Below are 19,859 nucleotides of genomic sequence, written 5' to 3' on the forward strand. Positions count from 1 at the left end.
ATTATATTTGGGTCTGAATCAGTCAAAATCAAAATTCAAAGGAAGACTTGGAGATCAACTCCAAAAGTCAATGGTCAACTCCTTATGTCGGTTTCAGACTTTGCTACTGGCAAATTTGTAACCCAAGGAAGAGGATGACTTGCAAAACAACTCCAAAAGTAGAAAAATGATAATGCTGCTTAGTTGCTGCATTACTATGATTCTCTCAGTTTCTGTTCATAGCCAATGCTTACAAGATCAAAGCTCTTCATTGCTTAAGTTTAAGCAAAATGTTGTGTTCGTCTCTTATAATTCATTCCAACTATACACGTGGAATTCAAGCAAGGATTGTTGCTCTTGGCGTGGTGTGACCTGTAACATCCATGGTCATGTCATTGGCCTTGTCCTCAGCAATGAAGGAATTGTCGGTACGATAAATGATTCAGTTCAATCTTCATTATCTGCAAATTTGGCATGATAAACAAGTTTTTTGAATTTGTTTTTGTTGACAGGAGAGATTCCAATGGATATTTCAAACTTGATACACTTGGAAATTCTTGATTTATCTTCACCAACTGATTCTAACAATCAGCAAGTGTTGAAGTTGCGAGAATTAAGGATGCTTGTTCAGAATCTATCAAACCTTACAGAGCTCTATCTTGATAACGTGTGGATTACGTCATCAGAAAATGGTAACGAATTGTCGCGTGCTTTATCGTCACCCTCACTACAGAATTTGAGAGTCTTACACATGTCAGGATGTCAACTCTCAGGTCCGATTGAATCATCAGCAGTACATAATCTAAGGAAGCTAAGGTACCTAGACTTGTCCTTCAATCATTTTCTACCTTGAATAGATTAACTGATTTGTTCTTGACCGGTAATAAGTTAAATGGCTCGATTTCGTCTACTTTCTGGAATCAGCTTTCGAATCTTACATTTCTTGACCTAAGCGATAATTTACTGAGTGGAGAAATTCCTAAGTCTCTGTTTGAAATATCCGATTCACTAGTTTACATAGGTCTTTCGCATAACCGATTCTCTAGTCTACCGACTGAGTTCCCGATGCCCTCGTCTTCTGCTTCCCAACTGCACACATTAGACATTGCATGTAACGAAATCAGCGGAGCACTTCCTAGCTGGATTTGGGAAATGACAAATCTTATCACTTTAAATGTCTCCTTTAACCAGGTCAGTGGTTTACTAAATGATCATGATGATGAGTTCATTCCATACTTGAATGGTTCGCAACCGTTTAAATTAGACCTTTCTTGTAATAGAATCAATGGGAAACTTCCTAGCTGGATTTGGGAAATAAGTTATCTCGGATGGTTAAATGTTTCACATAATTTTTTAGTAGAAATTGGTAAACCATCAACAAAGGGACTCACTTCTGAGATGATTGTTGTTGATCTTCATGCAAATCAAATTCAAGGCCAAATTCAATTCCCTCCACCATCTGCACATTATATCAATTACTCGGGAAATAATTTCAGCTCTGCCATTCCAATTGATCTTTCGTATCATATCAATTCGACCCGGTTCTTGTTTCTTTCGGGCAATAACCTCCAAGGAAGCATTCCTGACTCGATATGCCATGGATTCCTAAGAGTTCTTGATCTGTCTAACAATTCCTTCACTGGCAAAGTTCCTAAATGTTTGTTCAAGAGCAGCCCGAGTCTTAGTGCTTTGAAACTGAGTACAAACAAACTCAATCGCTCAATATCCGATTAGTTTGGAAGGAATTGCAAATTACAATATTTGGATCTCGGTGGTAATTCACTACAAGGGAAGATCCTGAGGTCATTGGCCAATTGCAAGATGCTTCAATTTCTAAACCTCGATAAAAATCAGCTCAGAGATGTTTTCCCGGTACACTTGCTGAACATAACCAATTTGGAGGTCCTAGGTTTGCAGTCCAACAAACTTTATGGGTCCATAATTTGTCAAAAACATAATACTTCTTCTTGGCCAAACCTTCATATTATTAACATAGCCTCCAACAACTTTGACGGTCAACTACGGGAAAGTTGCATGAAAACTTGGATTGGAATGATGATTCGCCATGACAGAGACCGTGATATTCCTCTTGGTTTCGATGATTTCACATTCCGGGATTCGACTTTAAATATTCCTTACGGATTCAAAGTCCGGCCATCGTATTTCTATGAAACATATGTCGCCACCACCAAAGGCTTAGAGATGAAACTTGTGAAGATCTTTACTGACTATACGTATATCGATTTCTCATCCAACAAATTTGAAGGAGAAATACCCAATATAATAGGAGAACTGAAAGAAGTTCGAATTCTGAATTTGTCACACAATGCTCTAAGTGGTACAATACCAGCATCTCTCGGAAGATTAGAGAACCTTGAGTCTTTAGACTTATCTAGAAACATTCTGAGTGGTAGGATTCCATCAGAGCTTGCAAGCCTTACATTCCTTGAATATGGAGATTTCTCATACAATCTGCTTGTTGGAAAAATCCCAACTAGCACTCAGCTCCAATCATTTACAAGTTCTTATTTTGAGGGTAATCTGAAATTGTGTGGACCTCCTTTGAAGACGAAATGTTCACAACCAATGGAAGAAGGAGATTATGATGACTCAAAACCTAGGAGTGGTTTTGAATGGAGTTGGTTTAAGTGTTGAATTGGGTTTCACTTTCGGTTTAGGTGTTGTGATTCTACCTCTAACATTTTGGAGGAGATGGAGGATATGGTTTTATCGACATGTTGGCCAGCTCTTTTCAAGCTTCTTCCACGGCTCGATCCGAGGAACTACAAATCTCGTCAAAGAAAAGTTGCAAACCTTCAGAATGTGAGGAGACAGTGATGATGATAATATATAGAAGAGGATTATAATCTTCTATGTTTTCCTGTTGTCTTTAGATTCCTTTCCAAAATAAAACGTTGTGGGCGATACTGTCAACAAAATAAAATGTTAGGGGAAAATTATGTAAATTACAAAAACTATAGGGACCAAAACTTAATCTTCATCGTTCATCCTTCATAGTCCATACGGGCTATCCGACTCGTTTTTCTCCAAAGTTCGACCCGGTTCACTTGTTATACGGGTCCGTCCGAAATGTTTGCTTGCTTACAACGTCCTCTTCGATGATTTTGTTGAAAAAAATATGGGTTTTCATGATTTTAGCCATCATCCCCGTTATTCCAATATGCGGATGTTGACGTCCGTCATTCAAACATACCCACCTAAATAAAATTTTACTATCCCGTGTTACAATACATGAACTTTCATTCCTTTTAAATTCCTACGGTTATACATTGCACATCCCCTCGTCCGTTTCTAAGTAGAAACTTTATTTTTACTACCTCATACTTCTATTTCCCATTTGTCAAGAACTAACGGCTGACTGGAATCAAACCGTAGTGGAAGTTCATTTTCCATAATAAGGTTTGGGGTTCAGGTGTATGCTTTTTAAATTTAAGGGGCCATAAGAAAATATAAAATTAGTCATTATCCCAAATCCCTAACTTGTTCTGCTTCTAACAAGCATCATTTTATTTTTAGAGACCGGGGTAACTTTGTCAAATAAGTAGCCATTTATGCAGATTCCTGTCTATACTAGTAGTTTAAATATTCGGCTTTTGTTTAATCTGATAATTAATTGTGATTATTTAAATGCTATCTGGCTATGTCAATTCGTGATGACTCTTCCTTGAATTCGTGTAGCAAGAACATAGATATAGAGTTGGGATTTATAACATTGAATCGTTAACATATTTATGCCCTCGGTTAACTTTAGCTGGCGGTAGAAGTAAAAATGTCAAACATTTCTGTGATGATCATGAAAACATAATCACAACAGTTAAATACTACCTACATTCGGAAATACATCCCTCTTGCCGTAAATACTAATACTGCTCCAGAACCAATCCAAACTAGAATCTTTGATAACAGTTCTCAAAAAGATAACTTTGATGTGCAACCAGAACCAAACCAAACTAGAAGCTAATCAATGACGATAGAGGATACAAAGATCATAAAGATGTGGCATGCCCTTTCAGAGGGAAAAATCACATTCTTCCAACCTAAAGGTAAAACGTCAAAACATTACCCAAATTAAAAAACAAGTACACCAAGCTAATTAATAATTCTGGAGTTCTATCCCAAAACAAATTCATCATAGCTTTTTTGATTCTCCACACTGAATCCATCAAATTGCAAAACAAACATAAAAGGGCATTAATCACAACAAAGTAAAGCCATTTTTCCAGACCTCTTTTTCCAAGGCATCTCGTCATTCAATTTTAGAACAAAGCTTCAAACTTTGTCAACAGATCATCAACGCCAAGCCTGAAAAAGAGAAATTTTTTACATCAAGAGGATTGCTAGTAATAACCAAAGTACCAATACTATTTCAATTATATTGGTCGATGCCTAAAAACAACATATGAAGTTCTAAGCCAAATATTCCTACTGCTATTCTGTTTTGGGAAATAGTATAGGTCACGGAAATTCTAATCATTTGAAAACAGCCAATTCTATTCATACCATGATTAAAACATAAAGAAGTGCACAAAATAAGCCATAAAACAAGAACTAAACAGAGTAAAAAAAATAATTCACTCACTGCTTGGTGCTGCTTCCTTCTCGTCCTTCTCGCACAGCCTCAAGTGAAAACAAGGCTCCCAACCATCACTTGTGCAAAGAAATTTTCTGGCATAATCCTTTTCAATTTTGTGACAACATTCACCTCTTTCTTCTTCAAGTCGTACCAAGCAAGCCTTTTGGTTGGTGCATATGCATCATTAATCATCAGCAGCATATTATCTTCTCGAATCCTGGAATATGCCACGGGAAATATGCAACTATGATCTTCATCTTGCCTAACAGTAAACAACTTCGTCCAAGACTTCTTTACACCATATTCTTTCATTATCCATACATGATCACCTACCCAGTAAGTTTCCTTATCCCACGAAACAACACAGAGGTATCCTCCTAACACAGTCATGTGTAGTTGGATGTCGCTTGAAACCAGAGAATCAGGTAATGGCACCTCATTGTAGTTCTCCGTGGAAAAATCGAACCCCACGATCATGTTAATCCTTTTCCCAGTAATTGGGACCACAAGGTAGTGAATGATGTTCCCTAGAACACGAGCATCTAACCCTCCTTCTCCTTCAAAATAGCTCGACTCCGTGAAGTAACAAATGGAGTAAGGGAAATCTTTGCTGAACTGTTTCCAAGCATTTTCTCGTAAACTATACAGCATCATTTCGCAACCCAGATTTTCCCCTAATGTTGTGATCCTGACTACTTTGTAGTCATCGTCTGACGAATCATAAACAAAACTCTGAAAGTAGAATTTATTTTCAATCAACCTTTCATGTCCCAAATCATGGAAAAACCAATGCTTTCTCGTAGAGACGTTGAGCACTGCAAAGAGTTGTTGGCTGCGAGTCAAGATGCAGAGGCAAAGAAGACCATTGCAAAACCCTATTGGATAGACGATACGAGGATTATCCTCCAATGGGTTTAGGAAATTCAGAATCACAGAGTTCTCGAGTGAATCGTCGTCGAATTCGATCGAAATGATACTGTCTTCGTCGCCTTCTTTAGTGATGACGAGGTTGAGATTTGTGTTGTTCTCGAGAGATTTTGCAAATTGGAGCTTGACGAAATCAATGTCACTCATCGATTATCGAGCAGAACAACTTGGACACACATCTGGATCGGATCAAGGATTTGATCGGCGACCGGGAGAGAATCTCCGTTACAATTTCCGGCGGAAGATGTTTCCCCATTTTAGTCTTAGCGACGCAACTCAAGAACTTTGGTAATTGTCAGTGTGAGTGTGTGACTGATGACAGTCGATTTGAATGGAAAATCACATTTCATTTTTGGGCCATATGAAATAATTGGGCCCCAAAAATCAAAGCACAACATAAAAGTGATATATAATACATTGTTAGGATCGTCCATTTCTAGCTCCAAAATTTAGAATCGGTGCTTCTACATTTCGAAATAGTCTAGCATTCAAGCTTCTATCTCTCGGAGCGGGTGAGTAGATGCTCATAGAATTTGTTTTCGGTACTTAGGATGGGTAGAATCTTCTCACCTGCCGTTCTCCACTTTTGGTCCCTAATAAAATAAATTAGTATAATTTGGTTCTTATGTTAGCTTATTCGGTTCCTAAAACCTTTGAGAAATTACTGAATTCTAGTTGTTGTTGGGCCCACACGTTATGGGCCAAAACCCAGACAGCTTCTAGGCCCATCCCAATATTATCGATATCAATGGGGAGAAAACTTACCTACCTTACCCTTACATACCTTTCTCCTCTAAAATTAATTATTATACGTCTTTTTTTTTTTTAACATAACTTTAACAGTGTTAATAGAGTTAACTATGTTATCTCCAATTCTAACAGTGTTAAAATTGTGACTTTTTGAGTTCTACTCCTTTTCTACTCTCTTCCGCTCTTCAATTCTCTTCATCTTCTACTCTCTCATTCTCTTCTACTTTCATCATCTTCTACTCTTTCTCCCTGCTTTGCTTTTTTTAACATTTGCAAAAGGCAGGCAAAAAACCTGGGAAATGGTAGAAAGAAAGCAGACAATATCTCAAAATTCAACACTCAATACTTTCTCAAATACAATTCCAATTGTCACAGTAAGAGATTGTACATATGACAGAATCTAGTTCTGGGTTTGGCTAAATTCAAGCTGAAACCTTAATTCCCGAGGTCTAGATCCGAGTCCGAAGCAAATCGAGATGTAATAACGAAACTAACATCATAAACACAGAAAAAGGTATAGAGAATTACAAGGTTGTGGACAGAGATGGAGAAGAGATTAGACATCTTGATGGTCAAATAAGCTCCATCGGTAGGTCTGATTCTGATGGCCCAGTTATTTGATCCTTCGGCAATCGCTAATGACTTAGGCAAGGTGATGATGATCAGTAGGAGAGAGAGGGATATGATCGGTGGGAGAGAGTAGAAGTCGATTGAGTGGGAGAGGGAGAGGGAGAGGGAGAGGGAGAGGGGAGAAAGTTTTAACACCGTTAGAGTTGGAAAGTGGAGATAACATAGTTTTGTTTGGAAGTGATAACAGAGTTAACACTGTTAGCTTTGTGTTAGAAAAAGACACGTGTAATAATTTTAGAGAAGAAAAGTATATAAGGTATGTAAGGGTAAGGTAGTTAAGTTTTCTCCTATCAATGGTACGATTTTTCATTTTTTTTGTTTTATATTCAAGACAGGCGTAAGCTTAATCGCGAAGGAAAATGAAGTTTATTTTCAACGATATAAACAGAAATCTAAACACTAATATACCACGTGGCAGAATCTAGCCCGTCTAAAATACCAGATCGTAAGAAAACGCGCTAGAAAAAGAAAATTCCGAAAAGTCTATATAAAGAAAGAGCTCGTGAAATTGGCTACTTGCAAAAAAGCAAAACTCAAATTATACTCGGAGGAAAAAAAAGATGGCTCTTCTTGGTGGAGTTCATGATACGCCAGCAGCCAAAACAACGGCGAGATCGACACTCTCGCTCGGTTTGCTGTTGATGAACACAATAAGAAAGAGGTAAACCTAATACATTATGTGTTGTAATTTTAGGATTCGGATGGATGGATAAGATATGTTTAGTCGTAGAAAATGGTTGATTAGAGAATCGCATCCGTAAATTTGAAAGTAGATACTTACTAATCAAATTGTGTCCAAATCTTATTGGATTAGTGGTTTCAATGTTATATCTCTGACACGCTTGTTATGTATGATGATCAAATATGAAGAACAAGATACTGGAGTTCTCTAGAGTGGTGAAGGCACAACAACAGGTAGTTGCTGGTACTATGCATCATCTAACCGTGGAGGCGATTGATGGAGATAAGAAGAAGCATTATGAAGCAAAGGTTTGGGTGAAGCCGTGGATGAACTTCCAGGAATTGCAGGAATTCAATTATGTTGGCGATGCCTAATTCTGATGACATGGTAAAGTCTGCTTTTCCATATCTCACATCCAACAAATTTAAAAACTTGAAGCATGTATCTTAGTTTTTTTGGATTTTGTACACAGTTATGCTCACTTGAATTGATTTTCTGTGTATATAAATGAGCAAGTAGCTGAATTGAGCATGGTATTAGTATATTAATGGATATAATAAGTATGGTGTTCGATTGACTTGAGATTGCATTAGGATTAATTTCTGGTATGGTCTATGTTTTAAATGGCACCTCCCATGATGGCAAGCACTGCCAAAGCCTGATCTTTGAATTTCTGTCATTAATTTGTATATGCATATTCATGCCACTGGACCACTCCTCATGAAGTGTATTGAATCGAAGTCATAAGCCATACCATGTCAAGTCACAGCTACGTAATCATCTAATTTATGTGGTGTTGAATTGCAATTTGTCTGAATACACATATAAGTTGAAGTGTATTGAATCAAGATGAAGCCATACTCTATGGTGGCAAAACAGGGGTTTCACTTTCAAAAATTCTGTTAAATGGGATACCATGTTTCTTCTTCTGTGCAATAGTCAAAGTCCCGTAGATGTTGCTTATTGTAGCTTTTCAAATTTCACATATTGTTTTGTCCAGGATGTGCATTTCGTAGTTCACTTGCTAATTTTCGAATTGTTAAACAGACTGTGCTACGCAACCAGATAATAAGGAGATTCCAGAGGCAGACCACTCCAGACTTAATTACAGTTTATTAATGTAATGTGCAACTGTACTTCTAAGATATTTAAATTTGGCCTTGACTTGATATGTGGACGGTGGACCTAAGAATAATGTGTTGTATACTTGCTTTTTTTATGTGAATTTAAAGATGTGAATTTAAAGTTTCGTGTGCTTATTTTATTCAATAATAGCGACTTAAATTTATTCTTCCAGCAAGTCGATCGAGGCAATTCAAAAGGAAATTATTTTTTAGAGCAAGAAAGCGATACCGCCTCGGTGCAACTAACATCAGATTCAGCTGGTTAACAAGTGTTTTTGAAGAGTTAAAATTTTAAAGTAGTCGGAAGCGAATTCTTATGTTCACACGAACGAGGGGGAATATAGTGCAAGAGCATGGTAAAAAATATAAAGAGTGAAGAAAATATTGAAAAAATATCGAGTCTAACGTAGAAATTTTTTAAAACCTAGAGAACAATATGAGGCTGATTCGAAGTCATATTTTCAGAACCTTTAATGTGGATCAATTTGGACTTTTTTAAAATAACGAACGCACCAAACGCATCGGTACGTCGCACTAATCTATGCACTCTAACCAATAAAATCTGCACGTTTCATTTAGTTGGTTTATAGGAACGTCTACGTTTACGTACTGGAACATACATTTGACTACCATGAATAGGAACACGTATTTTATTTGACTATCATGAAGACATGAATATCATTTTATTTGGTTCATCAGGATCAGATGATGGACAACATATCTCCAATCCAAAATTCCCACTTGTTAGTCGTTATATGTTGTTAGGTTCGAACTCGAATGTCCATACATAATTAACTGATTAACTCTGTTGGTTGGGTTCGATGGAGTTAATTTTTGTCAAACGAAGAGAATGTGGAGTGACGTGATGGGAAGCTTAATCCCTACGCAAGGAAGTATATATATTTATTGATTCGGGACTCGGCTAAGTTTCCATTGACCAAAAACTAAACACGCGTATGCCACGTGTCAAAATATAATGAATCTCTCACACGAACTCCAGATGATAGCAACCGTCCAGCTCTTCTAAAAAGGAAAAAATCAAAATCTCCTTATAAAAGGAAACGAAGAGCTCTCCTTTGTAAATGACTTCACTTTGGTTTCGTCACTCTCTACTTATTCTCATTGTGTCCTCTGCTTGTTGTTTTACTTTTGTATTTGGTGGAGATTTAGCTTTTTGCGAGGAAGAAATGGCTACTACTCTTGGTGGGATTACTGAATCTCAAGGTGGAGCTGCCGCAAACAACGCCGAGATCGAATCACTCGCTCGATTTGCTGTTGATGAACATAACAAGAAAGAGGTATCTGCAAATCGATCATTTATTTTTTTAAGCTTAAAGTGAATCGATGGTTAATCACTGGTCTTTAAGCTCCTCCGATCAGTGAATTATAGAAAATATTAAGAAAATTAATCAACAATTGGATGTCCATTGTATACGTTGCAGAAGGATCACCACTCAGGCTAAACTACTTATCATCGATTTTGCTTTGATCTGCTTGTATCAGCTGCTTATTACTATAGTCTATAGCGCTGTTACACTTGTAATGCTATTATAACAAACTCATTGTTTTGTTTTCTTCTGAAGAACAAAATCCTGGAGTTCGCAAGGGTGGTGAAGGCACAAGAGCAGGTTGTTGCTGGCACTCTTCATCATCTCACTGTCGAGGCCATTGACGCTGGTAAGAAAAAGCTTTACGAAGCAAAGATTTGGGTGAAGCCATGGATGAACTTCAAGGAAGTGCAAGAGTTCAAACATGTTGAGGATGTTCCTACAATTACATCTTGTGATCTTGGTGTGAAAGAAGGTTCATATCTAAACTTGTTAACTGTCCCTACCTTTTTTTACCCTTGTTGTTTCAAATCATACAAATATATCTAGTCTGATTATGGTAATTGTTTAAGGTGGGCATGGCCCGGGATGGCAATCAGTGCCACCACATGATCCAGAAGTCCAGAATGCAGCTCAACATGCTGTCAAGACCCTCCAACAGCGCTCCAACTCTTTGTTCCCATACGAACTTCATGAAGTCGTTGATGCAAAGGCTGAGGTAATGTGATCTTCCTCACATTTGCCCCCCTAAATTTTGTACCACACAGAATATGCGCTTTACGGCTTTGCCACTGGCTGAAATTAGGGATCCTCGATAATACTGGATATGAACATCGATTCTATTTTGTCAAGTGCACTTTACACATTCACTGATATTTCATATATATCGGTTGTGGTATGAAGGGATATATGTCTATACATAGCGATTCTATTTTTCCATAAAGTTTGATGGTGGTTTTCCGGTTCTTTGATTGATATATGCTCAAATTTGCTAATTTCAGGTGATTGATGATTCTGCAAAATTCAACATGCTTCTTAAACTGAAGAGAGGAGATAAAGAAGAGAAGTACAAAGTTGAGGTGCACAAAAACAATGAAGTGCTTTCCACCTGAATCAGATGCAGGCTGATCACTTCTTAGACTGTTATATCATGTAATGTAATAGCCTCTTATATGTAAAGCTGACCTTGTAATCTGTTGAACCAAAATACTTTTTATCTGAATAAAATGAGGCCCCTGTGTTTACTTTTATCTGGATTTATTCTGTTCTTTATATTGGCTCCAGTATTCCCCTATAGCAAATTAGATTTCCCCGCTGATGTAGATTACATGGTACAATTATTATGGCGTACAAGCTATAAATGTCTTTTGGCAACTCTTCTACTACTGAGAATTCCTTGAGTTTTAACTTTGGCGACGACACTAGACAGTGGTATAACAATCATTCCTTGGATGAAAAGAAGCCTCATTGGAGAAATCAAAGGGCAAAACATAAGAATTATAACGGAGGACGGTGAATATTAGAACTTAGAAGGTTCATTGGGAAGTATGGGAGATAATTGGATCTCTTCAAGTTAGTCTCGGCCAGCATATTGTGGATTATATTACGAAATACTATCTCCGTCCCAAAATAAATACAAACATGTAATTTACATTGAAAAATTTGCATCTATTTTAAAACGGAAGTGCAAAAGAACAAACCAGGGCTGATCGGTGGTCAGAAGTAAGCTCTTTTCTAAGTCATTCAGCCATGACAGTTTTAAGTGTAGAGACCAGTACTTAATAAAAAAAACAAAGAGAGAAATTAACATGGGCAGGGAAAATTTTTCAACAGAAAATTACTTCTACTGGGTTGTACTTGTCATGATCTTCCTACATCAAGCAGTCAGGATTTGTACAACTTACCACTTCTAATGACGCTGTTAGCAAAAGACCATAATTAATCTACGACAATAGAACAACATATGCGGTAAAAAACCGAAAAGAAAGATAAAACTAATAAGACCTTTCCTCGGAAGGAACTAAAACTGAAGGCATTGTCCTAAGCTGGTATTTGGCAGCCCATCGATGAGGCCGCATATAAAGACTTCCTCAAAAGGTCAACCCTCCTCGTCATAATCTTCCTCATCCTCGTCTATCCTCTTGCTTAGATTTGCAAGCAGAAGAGGATCGATTTGCATTTTGTCCATCTCAGAAAGAGACCAACTGATATTCTTCATGTTTCATATCTGTGGCGGGGTTAGATGACATGGTATTTGCAGTGGCTGCTATTGGGGTAGATGACGTGGCACTTGCAGAGGCTGCTGCCCCTACAACAGCAGGCTTTGTGTCGACGCTGTCTTCAACTTCAGCATTGAGATCGAAATTTCGAACACCTGGATTTAAATCATCACTGGCTGTGACAGTCTCTTTCGCCACCACTTTTGGCTCGGAGCCGTTCTCTGTTTCTGTTCCGGGTTGTATTGCAGTCATGCTGGTATCCTGGGGGGTCATGTCAGGATCCGGTTCAACCTCACGGTGAGGCAATTCTCTTTCGACATTCTTAGACCCTCTTCCACGGCCTCTTCCTCGACCACGGCCTCTCCCTCTCCCACTGCAAGCAGTTTGGGTTGTCTCCAGCTGTCAAAGAATAAATGAATAGTTCATAATCAAATTTGGATTTTAGACAACAAATGAGAACTTTCATCAGACAGAAAAAAATGAGAATATTTATATTTTTCTGAGGACCAATATCAGAAATAGACGAATCTTACCATCCTGCTCCTTTTAGCATCTTCATCGCTGTCGTTACATTCTTCGCCCACAGCTTTCCTGGAAACAAGGTTAAACAATTAGTTGATTTGATTGATCAAATGAGAAAATGCAAGCAGAAAAGGGATACATATATATATATATAATCCTCACCGTCTCTTTGGCATAGCACGGTCATCTCCTCCAGCATCAGAATGGCCATGGCTATAGTCCGGAACCTTGTTTACAATCTCCCTCAGAAAATCAAACACATTGTAGCTCTGCACACAATATTTTCTGCAGTCCAATTAACAGGATCCACAAGAGAGCTCATAAGGTCGACTTATTTTATCAACGGGGAAAGTTGAGTGAATAGCAATAATCTGTTTACTTACAGATGCAGTGAACTCATGGTCTTTGCTCCTCTCTGAAGGGTTATCTCATATGTGTGATCACAGAGATCTTGCAAGAATAATTCCAATGCTTTAGCTGCAATAATGTCCAAAAGATGTCAGCAATAAAAGTAGATTATTGTTGAAATTATCCTAAGATAAACAAGATGACAGCAGGTACTCACAAACTAAAACGGGTACAGCCAATGCTATCTTCCAACATCCTCATCCGTTTGCATTATTTTCTTAATTCGTGCCTGCAATATTCCATTTCATAAGATAACATCGACAACTGAAACTCATAAATATATGAGAACGAGAACACGCAAATTAAAATAAAATCTAGCCTATAGAATAGTTTTCCTCATCTAATACACAGCTTATAACAACTACAGGCCATAGACGGGACCCACCATTGCTAAGTCCTTTCACTAACTTGATATTGGACACCTAGGAGTAAGGAGGGATAGGTTCATAAAGTTCAATTCCGCTATACGAATACCATCACAAGTAAAATCAGCATTCAGTGACATTTATCCAAAATCAAACAGAAAATACCATCTCTATTCAATTTTCTGAGCTACAATTTCCCCAAAATAAAAACAAACCCCCGTCTAGTTAAAGACTTCAAATTGAGTTTTTTTGACAAAACCCTGAAATCACAGGTCACGATTTCTATAAATCCTAAAGGCCGGCAACGAACCAAACACTGATTCCCGATAAAAAACTAAAATTGGGCACAGACAATTAAATAATCAGCAAATGGAAAACAAATAAAAAACCTTATCTTAGCTCATTCAGTAATCGAGTAAAAAATAAAACCAGGAGAGAAAGAAAACTTACAGCTGGAAAACGAGTATCTAGCTTTTTCCTCATGATTTATCGACTTATAGAGCAATAAATTAATTAAAAATCACAAAGATAGAATTTTTCTAGGGTTAAGGAATGCCCTAAACACGATCGAAAGAACCCAAAGGAGAAAGGAAAAAAACAACAACAACAACAAGAAGATATAACTTAATTCAGATCTGAAACTGACACAATCTACTCTGTTCTTCGTTCGATCGATCCTTGAAGAAGGAAGGAAGAGGGCCAAAAATGAAAACTTTTTCGACGATATATCCGTCCGTACATATTCAGCGAAAAAATTACTCCACTATATAAAATGACATGACTGTCACAACCAAAAGAAAACGTCCATTTACATTGGGACACGTTATAAGATAGCGAAAAAATTACTCCACTATATCATACTTTGCTTTCGTCATCGTCAGCACAAATGTACATTTTAGTCCCTCTTTTTCATAAAAATGCTATTATTTCGTCAAAATTAATACTTACTTGCTCGAAAGCTTCACATGTTAATGTAACGCATGTTTTAAACTTTTTATTATACGAAAATCCGTACGTTTTTTAAAAAAATGTTCGTATTTTTAAAAATTAATTATTTAAATATATATTATATAAAAATTATATAATAATTATTGTATTAAATATTATTAAATTTATTTCAAATATAAAATATAATTATTTTAATTCTATATAATTATAATTATTTAAATTTTATTTTAAAATCTATAATTTTAGAATTGAAAATTTATTTTGTTCTCAAAAATAATAAACATAAAAAAAAGAAAAGTTACAAGATTCAATTTTATAATAAAATTTATAATTATATCTAATCAATTTAATTATTTTATTATTTTGGAAAATTAGATACGCTCATTTTAATTAAGAATAGGAAAAAAAATATAAACGGATTTTTATTAGAAATAATATTTTAATGAAAAAATAGAAACAAATAATATATATTATACCTTGATTATGAATAATCTTTTTAATAATATACACGTTTGAATAGAAAAAAAAGATATATCAATTTTAATTAAGAATGAATATAATGAATTTTAATTATGAAAAATTATTTAATTGTTTGAAAACTAAGATACGCCCGTTTTAATTAAAAATTGAAAAAAAAATTATAACAAATTTTTATTAGGAATAATAGTTTACGAAAAAATTAGAAAAAATAATATATATTATAATTTGATTAGGAATAATTTTCTTAATAATATGTCTGTTTGAATAGAAAAAAAATATATGTTATTACAGGATGATGACTTTTTGATTAGAATAGGAAAAAAAATAATATCATTGACTTAAAATTAGATAATAGATATGAAATTGATTAGATAAAATTATTTTATTAGGAAAAGATAATTGGTAGAATTTTACTATTATTAAAAAATTATGTGTCAAATTACTATTCGTTAATAAAACGTCATGTGTCGGATGTTGATTTGACAATAAAATTTATAATTTTATTCAATTATAATTTTATTCAATTATAATTTTATTAGGAATAATTTTTTAAATAATACATAGGAAATTGATAGGAATAAAATTATTATATTAGAAAAAAATAATTGGTAGAATTTTATTAGGAATCATTATATTTTTATTGTTTTTGATTTCCTAATTAGAATAGGAAAAAAAATAATCTCATTGACTTAAAATTGTAACTGCAAACCTAATTAAACTCAAAGTTTTAAAATTCATGTGTTAAATTATTATTCGTTAATAAAACGTCATGTCCGAATGTTGATTTGACAATAAAATTTGCAATTTAATTTACAATTGGAACAAATTTAAAATGGAAAAGTCTCGTTATTGTATATAAGATAACATAAAGATTATATCTTGATTCTAATTAAACTAAAAGTTCTTAAAATACATGTGTCAAATTACTATTCGTTAATAAAACGCCATATGTCGGATGTTGATTTGACAATACAATTTGCAATGGGAATAAATTGAAAAGTTCTCTCTATTGTCTATAAGATTTATATCATAATATTAAAATATATATAATATAGAATTAAAAAGAAAAAATTATAATATTATTAGGTTTTAATTAAAAATATATTATAACCATTCGGATTGCCGTGTTAGTTCAGTGTCTCGTCCCTTAACCAGTAGGTCGGGCTCTGCGAATAGAAAAACTATGTGACCAGTTTCCTACCATTTCGTACTCACGGCTGTCGGCTAGGAGGATACCCAGAGAGACATAAAAAATTAAATTATAATTCTTTAAAAATTATTTTGATCTATAAATTTTATATCTATTTTTTAACATAAGAAATAGTTTAAAAAAATTAATAGACACATTGAAATCTGATTCTATAAATATAACCGCTGTTCATATTACGATTTCCGTAGAGATGTTCATCGAATAGAAAGCACCACAAGGCCATTGGTTAGAAGTGCCTTGGTCAAGCTGAAATCTCGACCAGGGAGTTGACCAATTCTTCGGGGACATTTGCAAAATTATTCCTCACATACTCCATATAATTTGGTTTTTGTTGCGATAGAACTTTTTTGGCTTTGGCAAGTGGTATATGTCTACTGTTCAAAGAACACAAGAAATCGAAATCCTAATGGCACAAGGAAGATATGTCGATTCCCAAAATTAGGATTATTTGTTTAGAAAACACAAAAACATTTTGTATTTAGTTTGTTAGATGATGCATTTCATTAGTCGTTGTCGAGTAGTATTATATAGTGGCTTGTTTAGGAGTGCTGCAGTTCCTATTTGGTAGAGTTCTATTTGATACATTTCTGCTTATTGGAGTATCCTCCTTTCGGTGTCTTCTGTTTCAGGCCTGCCACAACATCCTAGCATTGGACTCTTCGCCATTATAGTGAACTCCTGCTATTGTTTGCTTCGATCAATCCTGAGTTCTTCAGTCATGTGACTGTGCTTCCTGATCGGATTCGGCTGCATTTCTCTGCTCTACATCGATGCTTCTCCAGTCAGTCAATCCCGTCCATTGCTACTCTGGCTCTGTATTCCTCGGCAAGCTACGCCTCTACGGCTCTACTCTTTGTTCCTGTGCTAGCTTGAGGGGTATTAGGAATATTCAGTCTAGTCTTTTTAGGATTATAATCGACTGTATCCTACTCCTCATTATATTATAGTATCTATTGTACTCCCTATCATTTGTCTATAAATAGACAACTTTATATACACTTTTAACCACACAATTAAGAAGAAAATCAGAGTTTATACTCTAATAAACCGATCGGTTGGGTTATCGTAAAACTTGAACGGTGATGAAGCGATTGGATTTCAATAAACTCGATCAGGGAGGATTAGAATCACGCCGTTTGTGAAACCAAAAAGAAAAAACACAGAGATAGATAACTATATGGAGAAGTAACAGAAGTTAGTAATTTAATGAGAGTAATCTACACCTTTGATTGAATAAAAGATTGACGGCTCAGATTAAGTATTGTAAGTCTTTTAGACTTACACATGGTCTACATGGATCATTCATCTCTATCCATTTTTAGCTTGACTGAGGCCGGTTTGATCCAATGTATTCTTAGTCTCACTCTTCAGTGGGAAAAAGAAATCCGAGGCAATCGTCACAACATCTATGCAATCTTTTTCTACTAAAATAATTTGATACACAATCTATTATCTCCGTTTTTAGTTTTGACTAAGACTGGTTTGATCCAACCTATTCTTAGTCTCACTCGTAATTGGAAAAAAAAAATCCGATGCCAATCGACACAACATATATCTAATCTTTTTCTACTAAAATGATTTGATAAATGATATATTATCTCCGTTTTTAGTTGACTAAGACCGGTTTGATCCAATGTATTCTTAGTCTCACTCGTAATTAAGCGGGGGAAAAATGCATTTCAAATAATATATGTTTCCGTATAAAAGATGCATGAATGCATCTACTGATCAATACCCCCCAATATATAAGGGGACTCTGGCCCTCTAAATTTTAACAATATTCACAAACACAAAAAATTATCTCCATCTTTTGTTTTCCCTACCTTTTTTTATTCTTCTTGTGTTGCGTAGCCATGTCAGGATTTAGCAAATTTAAGTCCTCTTCTCGATCCTCAAATGTTTCCAGAACCTCGAATGAAAATCATTCAAGATTAATGTATTGCAATGCTGGGAATGAGGTTCCTTATAATTATGCTGTTTTTCCTTGCAGCTATTGCCAAGAAGTGTTCCCCACATACCAAGCCCGAAGAGACCACAAAAAACTAATTCACAAAAACAATCGTCAATTAGCAATCAGGTCATCGTCTAGATTTGACACTCGTGGGTACTCCTCCTCATCCTTCCACCCTTATCTGCAAGGATCTTACAAGGATAGATCCATAACTAACTACAATCATCCATTACAAGGTGCGTCTAATCACCAGTCTCAATATGTCCCAATGAATTATAATGAATACCCACAATGTTGGTGAATCACAAACAACCATTGGTGATCCACCAACAAGTGCTAGTTCACCAACAGTCGATGATCGCTCATCCATATGTTGGTGTCGTGGTAGGAGCTGGTCCACAAGATCAGGCTCTTAGGATTCAACATGGTTCTTCATCATCCATATTATGGACCAACAATAACAGTACTAGTATTAATCTCAATACTAGTACTGCCCAATCCAATTTTTGCTGAACCAGTACAACCAACAAGTGTCGATCCAAACACACCAAAGTCATTGCCGAGCTGCCACATCCACCAACCAATAGCTTCCTATCCAGAAGAACAACAGATTCCATTCGGATTTGGAGGAGGTCCCTCGGAGCCTCGTAGGGTTACACTTGATCTTTTAGGATCTTCATCCTCAATGAACAGCAATGTTGGCGACCCTGAATTTAACATGGCAGGGAACAATTTAATCCCACCTTGGCTATCCGGGTATGTCGACAATCATCTCCATTGCAACGCTGAACAAGCAAGGAATCCACCAAACGGAATTGATTTGGACCTGAAACTTTAAGCTCACTTTTAGTTTTATTCCTAGGATTTCAATTATCTTGTCGTTATATGTGTAGGTCTATATCAATCAGGTTAGCATCTTTTTGTTTAGGCCGATGATCAGGTCTTTTATTTTATGTTCTTTTTTCCAGTATTAGGTTTTTTGTTCGATTTGGCGATCATTATCCTCATCCTAAAAGTTGTACTCTTTGTTATCTCAATTTTATTGCAATGAAGTTTATTTTCTAGGAAAACTATTTTTCTTCTCAAGAGTTTTCAAGGTGTTAGGAATTATTCCATCCATCTCTTAAAACATGTTTTTAAGCTATTGACACGAAAACTATGGTGAAAGGGAAAACTTGACACATTTTAATCTAAATTAGGTATGAAAATAATCTATTTTAATACAAAATGAAAAGTCTAAAAAAACATGTATTGTGAGATAGAGGGAGTAAGATACATATATACTACCTCCGTTGAATAGATGACACTTTGAGACTTTTCACGCATATCAATATCATCAGTTCTAATATATAAATCATTTTACTTTATTTCTATTTTCCTATTAAATTATTAATTGTGTGTGGAAAAAGAATGAGTAGAGGAATAAAAAGATAAAAAATGTATTGATATTCTAAAAACGTCATCTATTTATATACGAAGAGAGTATGTGGTATGAAATTCTGAATCACCTTCTTCGTTTTTTTTCCCTTTAATTTGCTGTATAATTTAGGTATTCGTATTCAAATATAGTTGATTTACTTTTCAGGAATGAAAAATACATTGTTCATATGTGAAACATATATAGACATGCTAAACAAATAAATGGTAAAAATCCTCATTTGTTATTTGTTGGTATGGCTTGTGTGTAGTGAATTACTTAAATCAATAAAAAATTTAATATTCATGTTTTCCTTTTTTTCTTT

At 35.4% G+C, this 19,859-nt stretch overlaps 3 protein-coding genes and 2 pseudogenes across 3 annotated transcripts; 3 read left to right on the top strand and 2 right to left on the bottom strand.

The window, feature by feature from the left end:
* Positions 1-166: 166 nt before the first annotated feature.
* LOC139881534 (receptor-like protein 40) lies at positions 167-1,713 on the top strand. The gene is made up of 3 exons (XM_071865989.1): positions 167-407; positions 492-795; positions 837-1,713. Exons 1-3 carry the CDS (start codon positions 167-169, stop codon positions 1,711-1,713), a joined length of 1,422 nt encoding a protein of 473 aa, XP_071722090.1.
* A 321-nt stretch (positions 1,714-2,034) lies between these two features.
* Positions 2,035-2,634, top strand: LOC139881535 (receptor-like protein 48). Its single transcript, XM_071865990.1, has one exon. It carries the CDS (start codon positions 2,035-2,037, stop codon positions 2,632-2,634), a length of 600 nt encoding a protein of 199 aa, XP_071722091.1.
* Positions 2,635-4,618: 1,984 nt separating this feature from the next.
* On the bottom strand, positions 4,619-5,647 carry LOC139881536 (F-box protein CPR1-like). The gene has a single exon (XM_071865991.1). It carries the CDS (start codon positions 5,645-5,647, stop codon positions 4,619-4,621), a length of 1,029 nt encoding a protein of 342 aa, XP_071722092.1.
* Positions 5,648-7,440: 1,793 nt separating this feature from the next.
* On the top strand, positions 7,441-11,126 carry LOC139881523 (cysteine proteinase inhibitor 6-like; annotated as a pseudogene).
* Positions 11,127-12,112: 986 nt separating this feature from the next.
* Positions 12,113-14,011, bottom strand: LOC139881522 (uncharacterized; annotated as a pseudogene).
* Positions 14,012-19,859: the final 5,848 nt, after the last annotated feature.

This window comes from Rutidosis leptorrhynchoides, unplaced genomic scaffold (assembly GCF_046630445.1).
Source record: "Rutidosis leptorrhynchoides isolate AG116_Rl617_1_P2 unplaced genomic scaffold, CSIRO_AGI_Rlap_v1 contig17, whole genome shotgun sequence".
In the NCBI taxonomy this organism is placed as follows: domain Eukaryota; kingdom Viridiplantae; phylum Streptophyta; class Magnoliopsida; order Asterales; family Asteraceae; genus Rutidosis; species Rutidosis leptorrhynchoides.